The sequence below is a fragment of the Hordeum vulgare genome, chromosome 4H, assembly GCF_904849725.1.
Source record: "Hordeum vulgare subsp. vulgare chromosome 4H, MorexV3_pseudomolecules_assembly, whole genome shotgun sequence".
NCBI lineage: Eukaryota > Viridiplantae > Streptophyta > Magnoliopsida > Poales > Poaceae > Hordeum > Hordeum vulgare.
The window spans coordinates 3,113,862-3,124,766 of NC_058521.1; the positions used below are offsets into that span (position 1 = coordinate 3,113,862).

Genomic DNA, 10,905 nt, shown 5'->3' on the forward strand with positions numbered 1-10,905 from the left:
TGAGCGAGTTTCTTTCCCGGGCTAGGCAACGCCGGATTGGAATGCTGATTCCTCTAAGTATTTTTCTGTTTCACTTTTTTTCTTTTTATTGTCATTTCATTTTTCTTTTTTTATTATACAAAAATTTAACCTTGTATTACGAAAATGATCGTCTTAGATTATGAAATAGTTCACCATGCATTATAGAAATGTTCATTGTATACAAAAAAATTGTTCAAAGTTTTTTTCTAAGCTAAATTCAGCCCGTGGATATATTCCGCCCATTTATGGCCCGTTAATCAAATGAGCCGTTTTCATCCTGTTATGTACGTCAGGCCCCATAAACGGACCGCTCTGTTAATGACCCGTTATTGTTGCTTTCTATTGGCCCACGGTTAGTACAACCCATGTGTGGCCCATGGAGCCTATGACTCGTAGGAGGCCTATGGTCACTACAGTAGTTAACATGCACATTGTTATTGGCGCCACTAGCAGACCGAGAAAAAAGAACTGCATTCATTCACTATATAAGCAAATAAACAAAAAATACTAAAGAAATAATAAACAGCGATTACAATGGGTGTCTAAGTTGGCCACCCATTGTGATTACACGGATTACATCCATTGAGCATCAAAGTTCGCCACCAGTGCAAATATAGGGAACAACAAGGCAGCATATTACATACAATGGGTGTCTAAGTTGGCCACCAGCGCAAATAAACACGACAGCAAAACAAGTCCTGAACTGAAACCACATCAGAAGCGTAAACAAATGTTATCCTGGATACCCACCATGCCGGGAAAACTACGAGAAAAATATTTTTTGAAGTTTTGAAAAAATCTGAAAAAATACAGGATGTTAAGATGATGATATTTTATTGCCACACAAAATTTCAAATTGAAACACATTACGAGATGTGAGCTATGAATAAGACAAAATCAGTGTTGAATAGTACAAAATAGTAATGTCAATATTCTGGGGTAAAATTTATCTTTTTCATAGCCCGCGTCTCGTAATGTTTCAACTTGAAATTTGGTGTGCATTAAAACTTCACCCTCTTAACATCCCATATTTTTTCATATTTTTTTGAAACTTTAAAATATGGTTTCCACCAAGTTTTCATTGTTTACTACTTTCCATATAATATTCTCAGATGGGAGAATATCATACGGAAACCAGTATTTGATGGAAACCGGTGAAAACCACAAGAAAAATATGTTTTGGAGTTTCAAAAAAATCTGAAAAATAGGATGTTAAGAGGATGATATTTTATTGCCATGCAAAAATTCAAATTTAAACACATTACGAGATGTGAGCTGTGAAAAAGACAAAATCAGCGTTGAATAATACCAAATAGTAATGTCAATATTCGGGGATGAAATTTATCTTTTTCATAGCTCGCATCTTGTAATGTCTTTCAACTTGAAATTGGTGTGGCATTAAAACTTCACCCTCTTAACATCCCATTATTTTTTCAGGTTTTTCTTGAAACTTTAAAATATGCTTTGCACAAAGTTTTTATTGAATATTGGTTTCCGTATGATATTCTCCCTAGCAAGATTATTAGCTTTCTCTTGTTTTGCATTAAAATTCCTCCAATGCTTGCTGTTGCAAGTATGCATCTGAATTCTACATGGACTTTTTCAGTCCTTCGGCTTCTTGTCGCAACGCAGTTGGTTGATGTCTTTCAGCTTGTAGCTGAGGCTCCATAAGCCAAACTGATTCAGGCAACGAGTTCGAACAAGTGCTAGATGTTCACATGATTCAAGTATTATTCATGTGAGGATCTACAATCTAAGTTCGCACTAGGCTTATGTTTATTTTTTTTAAACACACAAACTTTTATATACTATATAAACTTTTTAAAACAACCTAGTTTTAACTTAAAGTTGAACACTTTTAGATACTACATGAATATTTTATTTAAAATGTGGAAATTTTAAAATTATATGATAATTATTTTAAATATATGAACGTTTCTAAAAATCAGTTCAATATCTTATTAAAATGTGAACATTGCTTTCAAATTATAAAGTACTCTCTCCGTCTTGAAATAAGTGAATAGAACTTTGTACTAACTTTGCACTAAAGTTAGTATAAATTTGAGTCACTTATTTCGGGAAGGAGGGAGTATATTATTCATTTAAAAAATTTATTATGTTTATTTTTTATAGTATTGTATAGGTATTTTATGAACTTATATGAACTTGTTAACATAATTAGTTTTAAATACATGTCTATGGTTTGTAACACAAAATGATGATTTACGTACATTTTGCAAAAATAAAAAACAAAATAAAATAAAAAGCAAACACATTGGAAACTGAGTCACCCAATGGTCATTTTAGCCACATGGGCTCTTTGTATTATAAATCTAAATTTATCCTTTTTACCATTCGATGTCGTCGGTTGAAGTGCTATGTGTGGCCTCTATATAGCCCATGGTTGCAGGTTCAATTCGACGACACTATATTGCTAGGATAATTTTTAAAATTTATGTTGTTAAGCTTTATGTTTATTAAGTGTATGAATCGTTTCATGATATAAAATTTGAATGGGTGAACTTGTCAGCCGAGCACACCCCCCGCGCGCGCGCACACACACATGCGCAGGCACACGCGCGCGCGCACACACACAGACACACACACACACACACGGTAGTATCATATCGGAGTTTCCGTATGATATTCTCCCTAGGAATATACACAAGTATTATACCGGAGTTTAATTTCGGTAGTTTTGTAAAGTTCGAGATATATTCCTCGACTCATAATATGTCTTGGTTGATGAGATTTTAGATTTAAGCTCTAAAAACCGAAAAGGGAGGGAGTAACGAATATTACCACCTTAAACCATGTAAATTAATTAAATTCTAGTAGTACTCCCGTTGATTCATAATAATTGTCCCTGGTTCAATATAAAATAGTACTAAATCAACGATAATTAATATGGATCGATTGCAATACATCAGTTACAATACGTGATAAAACTACTGTAGGATTTTTTAACAGTGAACTTTGTAGAAATTTCTTTAATTAGACAGTGTATTTATATAAATTTAGCACATATATATATTTTTGTATGATAATGATTGTAAAGAATTTAGGTGGTAAATATGTAGTTCCGTAGTTTTTACGAATATGTGAATAACACGTGTTTCTAACCACTCGTTTGAGAGAATGTATTTTTGCTTATTCCAGTGATTCTGACGTGTTTTGACTATTTTTATAATACTACATATAACTAAACACACGGTTGAGTAAATTTTTCTTAATTTCATGACCATTTCTCTTTTGGAGCTATACAATATATCTTGTACGAGTAGTAGGCTAGTGACTGTACTGTAAAATGCGAAGCATGCGCACATCGCTGTAGTATTGTATGGAGTCCCAATTAAAGCCACAGTAATGTGAAAACCCGTGCTGATCTGCTAATCGCTGCGCCCTGCGCGCATATAAATGAAGCCATCGCTATGTCCATCGCCATATCCCACACTCCTGGGAACAATGTCGATTTTCTTCTCGCTAAAGCTGCCCATCTTCACGCCACTCTTGCTTCTTGTTGCCCTATGGTTGCGGTTCAAATCCAGTACATCAAAGAACACATCAGTGCTACCCACAAACTGGCCAATAATACACATGTTGCCTTCTTTCATTGCCAACCTCCATAAGGTGCATGACTACTTTGCCGAGGGCCTTGCCGAAATAAGCCACAATTCCAGGGTATATACACCTCAAGGGCGCATCTTCGTCACTTGTGACCCTGCGAATGTCCGACACATATTCACGACGAACCATGCAAACTTTCCCAAGGGTGCAGAATTCGCAGCTATCTTCGACATCATGGATGGAGGCTTCTTCACCGTTGATGGTGAGTTGTGGCGTCGGCAGCGCCCGAAGTTCCAGAGAGTGCTCAGCAACCCACAGTTGGTTGCCAGTATGGCGGCTTGCTGCCACAACAAGGTGAAGAATGGCCTCCTCCCATTGTTTGCCCACATCGGAAGGACCGGCACCCCATTCGACATGCAAGAAGTGATTGCGAGGTTTATGTTTGACCTAGCTGCCATGCCTCTCTTTGGTGTGGACCCTGGCCTCCTATCGTCGAGCATGCCGGCCATGGACGTTGCGGTCGCCATGGACACAGTGATGGAGGTAGGATTTCTCCGGCACGTAATGCCGTCCTCTTGCTGGAAGGTTATGAGGTGGCTAAACATTGGCCCTGAGAGAAAACTGCATGCTGCGCATACAATGCTACGAGGGTTCGTCGCAGATATGATTGAAAGGAAGAAGATCTATGGAGGACTTGTTTCTAATGACAATGAGCAAGATGGGGTGGATATTCTATCTTCCTATATCGACGACCCAGACTTTTCCAATGATGATTTACTCTGTGCAATGCTCATTAGCTTCATGCTCGCTGGGAGGGATACAATAGGCACAACCTTGACATGGATATTTTACATCCTCGCACATAATCCAACCATCGTGTCAATCATTCGCAATGAGCTCACACCCATTGCAACACGCAAAGTAGCCATGGCTATGGGTGCCATGGTGGTCTTTGAGCCAGAAGAGACCAAATCCCTAGTTTATCTAAAAGCTGTCTTGTACGAGGCACTCAGGTTGTACCCACCGGGACCTTTCGAGCGCAAGACAGTGGTCGCCGATGATATCATGCCAAGTGGCCATAAGGTGAAGGCCGGCGAGATGGTCCTTATTTCTATCTACTCCATGGGGAGGATGGAGGGCATATGGGGCAAAGATTGTCACGACTATAAACCACAAAGGTGGCTCTCGGAAGATGGCAAAAAACTAAGATACATACCTTCTCACAAGTTTTTATCCTTCAACTCGGGCCCGAGGATGTGTCCCGGCAAGGACATTGCTGTTATGCAGATGAAAACCGTCGTCGCCACATTGGTGTGGAACTTCGAAATGGAAGTGGTGGAACAGCAAAGCATCCAGACCAAGCTATCTTGCACTCTACAGATGAAAAATGGGCTCAAAATGAAGCTAAAGAAGAGGGAAATGTAAATTGGGCTCGCTTTATGTGTGTGTAGGTGCTGCACACATACTTTAGCTATTCTGCAAACATCGTATTATTATCACACATCAGATTGTTGCTCATACCTTAATCATGTGCGCGCACACGCACCACACATACATGAGCTACTCTAGACAACCAGAAGATTATTATTATTATACACCCAAGTGTACTTTATACCATCGTTATGTTATTATTATTATTATTGGTGGTGTTGTTATTGTGCCAAAATTTAATTCCTACATTCATTCGTGTGCAACTACTATGGTTATTTTGTAAAACAATAGTTGTATGCTTTGTACTTTTTATTAATTTTAAACTGAATAGTACAAAAAGTAGTGCTGAAAGAATAAAAAAATACAAATAAAAATACAACAACAACAACAACAACAACAACCACGGAAATAGCTATCTGAAGGCACAGGCCCAAGCTTTAAAGGTGGAGTATTTCTTCTTCTTTGCTCTGAGTGTGATCCATTTGAGCTCTTGAGTTTTTTTCCGGCAATGATATAAGTTGGGCGTAACTACTATGTGAAAGTGTTTGCTCCTCTATTTCCTAGCAATGCTTATATCGAACGTATCACAACATCGTTATCCAGGAAAGGGGAAAATACATTTGCTTATATACAAACGTTCAGGCAAAAAGTGGCGAAATCTATTCGCATAAGTTTCTCTAGGAAAACAGAACACTGTGACGTTATATTTTCATAAAAAAAGGGGAGTGTGGTCCTGGCATGCACATGCATCAAGTGATGCACGTAATCATTTATAAATTAGTTCCCAGTTCTAAAAATAGTTTATCCATCCACCTACTGTGGGCTATGTAATACATCTCACTTTTTTTTGACATATATAGGTTATTACTGGCATAACATCACAATTGATTGAACAATTCACCTCTAGTAAAGAACGGTTCATCACGACTTATAGACAACCTTATCTCGTGCTACCATGATAGATGAGCTTACATTAAACCACCAACCCTAATATGACAACTGGAGAAGTGTTTGGTGGTTCATTTTTTGTACCACTGGAGAAGTGTGACGGTTCGCTCCAATTAGGTTTTTTTGAGCAAGGTAACATATGTTGTCTTCAGGGTGATCAATTAGGTTTTGTGTTCCTTAACTCACTAATAAGCGATTTTTGTTTTCTGTAGCGTGAAAAAAAGTTTGGAATTTCATTTATGATCTTAAAGACCATTGTTGGCTAATTTAAACTTGCGACATCCATCTCTTCTGTGTGGAGGCTGTTGCAATTTTGACGACGGATACACCACCAATCTTACAAAGTAATGACTGGCATACTAATATTTTCTAAGGATTAGCGTTAGAAAAAAACGAGAAGTAATAAAGTTCCGGTGAAAACCGAATAAGAATCATCCGAAAAATATCACAAATTCTCGAGCCATCAACCTCCGGAACCTGATATGTAACTGGCTAGACATTGTTTGTTAATCTCGGTGGGCTTGTCAGCCATTTAAGATGTTGCTTTAGTCCTAGGATGGACTGTTCGTAATCATGTTTGTACATGGGCGTCCATATTGAACATCATAAAACATTCTCAATCTCATTTTGATTGTCTGTTTGAATAGGATTGGTGCATGTCTGGAATTTCTAGCAACCTTAATTAAACTTGAGCAGATAACTACTTTAGACAGAAAACTCTTGATATCGTTTTATCAATAAAGCCACGGGCGATAGGGTCATATGGAAACAGAAGCAATCAAGGACACGAAACCTATGTTCTCATGTCAGGCAAACTCTTGGTCTCTTGCATCGGGAGGTCGTCTCATCCTTGCTGGTTTGCATCCACCTCACCTTTATAGTTTTGCACCCACCATTTTGACTGAATTTAATGTGGGGCCGCCGACTAATCCTTGAATTCATCCCAACTTATGATGAATTTGTCATCTTGCTATTTCATCCGATCAATGTTGACGCTGTGTAAACGAGTGGTTGAGTGAAAGGAAGAGGTTTAGATTCCAAACCATCGGTTATGATTAACAAGGAGCCACGTACTAGGTCTATGATGTACATACCATAAATTTGATTAATAGGAGCCAGAGTAAAGTCTAATATTCTAATAGGTAATGCAATGACTCAGTTTCTCATTATGAAATGTACATCCAAATTGTATCTATAATTTATAAGTTTGTATGCATGTTTATTATCATTTTATGTAATATGTTTAAATTTTTGGACTACACTACTAATTAATTGCTAGAGCTAGAATTACATATTTTTTAATCTGAAGCAAAATATAAGTAGATAATGATAAAATACAATTTTTTATTTTCTGAATATAAACACCACGGTGGCTTCTGGACCTGACATGCAAGCGGTCCAAGATTATTTGTTAATCTCAGTGCGCTTGTAGACCTTTACGGTGTTTAGTAGGACCCGTTTCATAATTCATCAGCTTTTTAAAATTTAAAAATCTACAAAACATCTGTACAACCGCTTTACGAATTTGAATTACAGCTCCGTCCTCTCTGGGTACATACCCACAAAGCGGAGGGATTCAGAACGGGCCTTAGTGCAAGGACAGAGCCCTCGTAATCATCTCCGGACGTAACCGTCATACTGAGCCTCATCAACAATTCTCGGTCTGATGTTGTGATTGCCTGTATACATAGGCTTGATGTGTATCTCATCCTTGCTAGGTTGTAGGAGCCACCTCACTTTTGTAGTTTTGCACACATCATTTTCTTTCAATTTATTGTGGGACCGCCAATTAATCCTTGGATTCATCCCAACTTATGTTAAATTTGTCATCTTGCTAGTTCGTACCATCACAACCTAAACGAGTGGTTGAGTGAAAGGAAAAGGTGTAGATCACAAACGAGTGGAGTACCACGAACTAGCTTAACTAGAATATACACTCGTGTGTAGCTCGGGGAATCGATCAATATATTTCAGTAATTCGACTGTAGAAAACGTGCATAGTTGAGGTAAAATAATATTGTACGTATATAGTAGTTTATTATTGTAGTCAGAAAACATTTTGAACATAAGTCACATAATATAATCAAAAACTTTTTTCATGCATGCTGAGTGAACCTTTGATGACATGACATGTGTGATGAGGTGGGATGTGTGCATGGGCACTAGCGCAGCACGACGTGTTTCATGGCTCCGCCCCCAAGGTCTTGCCCAGTTGTTGCCCTGACCCACGCAAACCTTCGAGCCGTAGCACCGCAGCAGACGGTCCAGTATGCCATCCACACACGCTGACTTCTTTATTGTGTGTGTCGTGCCGCCTTGGTAAGAGCAGTAACTTCGCGCACGATTTTAGTCTCTTTCTTGCCTACTTTGAGCATAGGACCGACATGCGCCTCCCCCTACCCCCTCCATCATCGACTATCACAGGTTCCGACTACCAATTTTCAACTATCTCTTCGTGTTTGTCCAACACTAGCTTATTGCCAACGTTGCCGACATCTTCATCGACCACTTCATCTACTCCAACAACCACTAGCGACAACGACACCTTCTATCTCACGCCTATTGGCGCCGCAACTGTCGTCGAGTCCTCCTTGGTTGGACCCTCCAACATGGCGTACAACTCGTACTGATCGCCGTTTACACATGCCCGGTGTTGATAACACCATTGCATGCCTTTATCCACGACGTGTACCCGGGCATGGCAAGCGAGATGCGGTGCCTCGTCAACACCGACTAGTTTCCGTTACATACAACGGGAACTAGGTGTAGTGGTGGGAGGGGCTTTGGGGCGCGCCGGTGATTGAAGGTAGTGCGCTAGGTGTAGTGAGAAGGGGTTGTGAGGTGTATAGGAGGAAGTGGTGGGTAGGTAGGCGGGGTGGGTTGGGGCTTTTGCTGCGGTTCGGGTCGAGGTGCGAGGCAGTGCTGAAGTGATGTCATAATAAGTTGTTTTGTTATTAGAATAAGTCTTCAGGGGTGTTATTAGAATAGTCCCACCCTATATATATAGGACTATTCGGATCCTTGAATGAGAATAGTTATTCTGATCTGACGCTCCTATATAGGGCCGACAAGATCCTTGTGAACCCTCTCGAACCCACGAAGAAAAAAAAAGAAACACCACCTTGTACAAATAAACACCCAATCCCGCACCTCATGTGCCCCGATTCCTCCCGCGCTGCCCCGATTCCTCCCGCGCTGCCCCTCCCCTACCCCGATTCCTCCCGTGCCGCCCCCTCCTCTATCCCTACAACCAGTCGCCACGCCGCCCCCTACGCTGCATCGCTCCCTCCCCGGGATCCGGTTGCCGTCGCCCCAGGAACAAGCAGCCAATTGTCCCAAATCTGGCCGCTGCGCCGCTCGCTCCCCGGGATCCGGCCGCCACCGCCCCTAGATCTCTCCTCCATGCCACCGCCGGTCTTATATCTGAGTGGTGTGCCGCTCCCTCACCGGGGTCTGGCAATCACCGCCCCTGGATCACGACTCCGCACCCCCACAACCCGGATTCAGCCACCTGATGACGAGCTCATGGATATACTTCTCGCCCCTCATTGGTTACCCCAAGTGGAAGGTGGAGATGTAGTCAGCAGCAGATTTCCCTTACACGGGCACCGTAAGGTTTATCGAACCAGGAAGACTCCGAGGATCAGCAAGTAGGTGTCCGCTGCTCTGGCGCTAGCACAAGACATGGACCTGCACACACAACAAATAAGTTTGCTCCCAACGAGTTCAGAGTGGTTGTCAATCTCTCCGGCCTTGTTGTTTGCAAAGGATCAAAACACAAGAGGGAATAGTGATAGTGATTGGAACAAAAAAGTAAATAAAAACATTAAATGGTGGAGGTGTAAACAATGATGGTAATATGGACCAGAGTGCCATATTGTAGTTGATATTATCCAGTTGTTGCCCTGACCCACGCAAACCTTCGAGCTGTAGCGTCGTAGCAGACGGTCTAGTAGGCCATCCACACACGGTGACTTCTTTATTGTGTGTGTCGTGCCGCCTTGGTAGGAGCGGTAACGCCTCCGTTCGCGCATGATTTTGGTCTCTTTCTTGCCTACTTTGACCATCAGACCGACATGCGCCTCCCCCTGCCCCCTCCCTCATCGACTACCACAGGTTCCGACTACCAATTTTCAACTATCTCTTCGCGTTTGTCCAACACTAGCTTATTGCCTACGTTGTCGACGTCTTCATCGACCACTTCATCTACTCCAACAACCACTAGCGACAACGACACCTTCTATCTCACGCCTATTGGCGCCACAACTATCATTGAGTCCTCCTTTGTTGGACCCTCCAACATGGCGTACAACTCGTACTGATCGCTGTTTACGCATGCCCGGTGTTGATAACACTGTTGCATGCCTTTATCCACGACGTGTACCCGGGCCTGGCAAGCGAGATGCGGTTCCTCGTCAACACCGACTAGTTTCCGTTACATACAGCGGGAACTAGGTGTAGTGGTGGGAGGGGCTTTGGGGCGCGCCGATGGTTGAAGGTAGTGCGCTAGGTGTAGTGAGAAGGGGTTGTGAGGTGTATAGGAGGAAGTGGTGGGTACGTAGGCGGGGTGGGATGGGGCTTTTGCTGCGGTTTGGGTCGAGGTGCGAGGCAGTGCTGAAGTGATGTCATAATAAGTTGTTTTGTTATTAGAATAAGTCTTAAGGGGTGTTATTAGAATAGACCCACCCTATATATAGGACTATTCGGATCATTGAATGAGAATAGTTATTCTGATCTGACGCTCCTATATAGGGCCTACAAGATCCTTCTGAACCCCCTCGAACCCATGGAAAAAAAAGAAACCCCACCTTGTACAAATAAACACCCAATCCCACACCTCATGTGCCCCGATTCCTCCCGCGCTGCCCCTCGACTTCCCCGATTCCTCCCATGCCGTCCCCTCCTCTATCCCTAGAACCGGTCGCCACGCCGCCCCCT

The 10,905-nt window shown here is 41.7% G+C and overlaps 1 protein-coding gene across 1 annotated transcript; it reads left to right on the forward strand.

The window, feature by feature from the left end:
- The first annotated feature begins 3,474 nt into the window (after nucleotides 1-3,474).
- Nucleotides 3,475-5,013, forward strand: LOC123446329 (noroxomaritidine synthase-like). The gene has a single exon (XM_045122989.1). It carries the CDS (start codon nucleotides 3,487-3,489, stop codon nucleotides 5,011-5,013), a length of 1,527 nt encoding a protein of 508 aa, XP_044978924.1. The 5' UTR covers nucleotides 3,475-3,486.
- The last annotated feature ends 5,892 nt before the right edge of the window (nucleotides 5,014-10,905 follow it).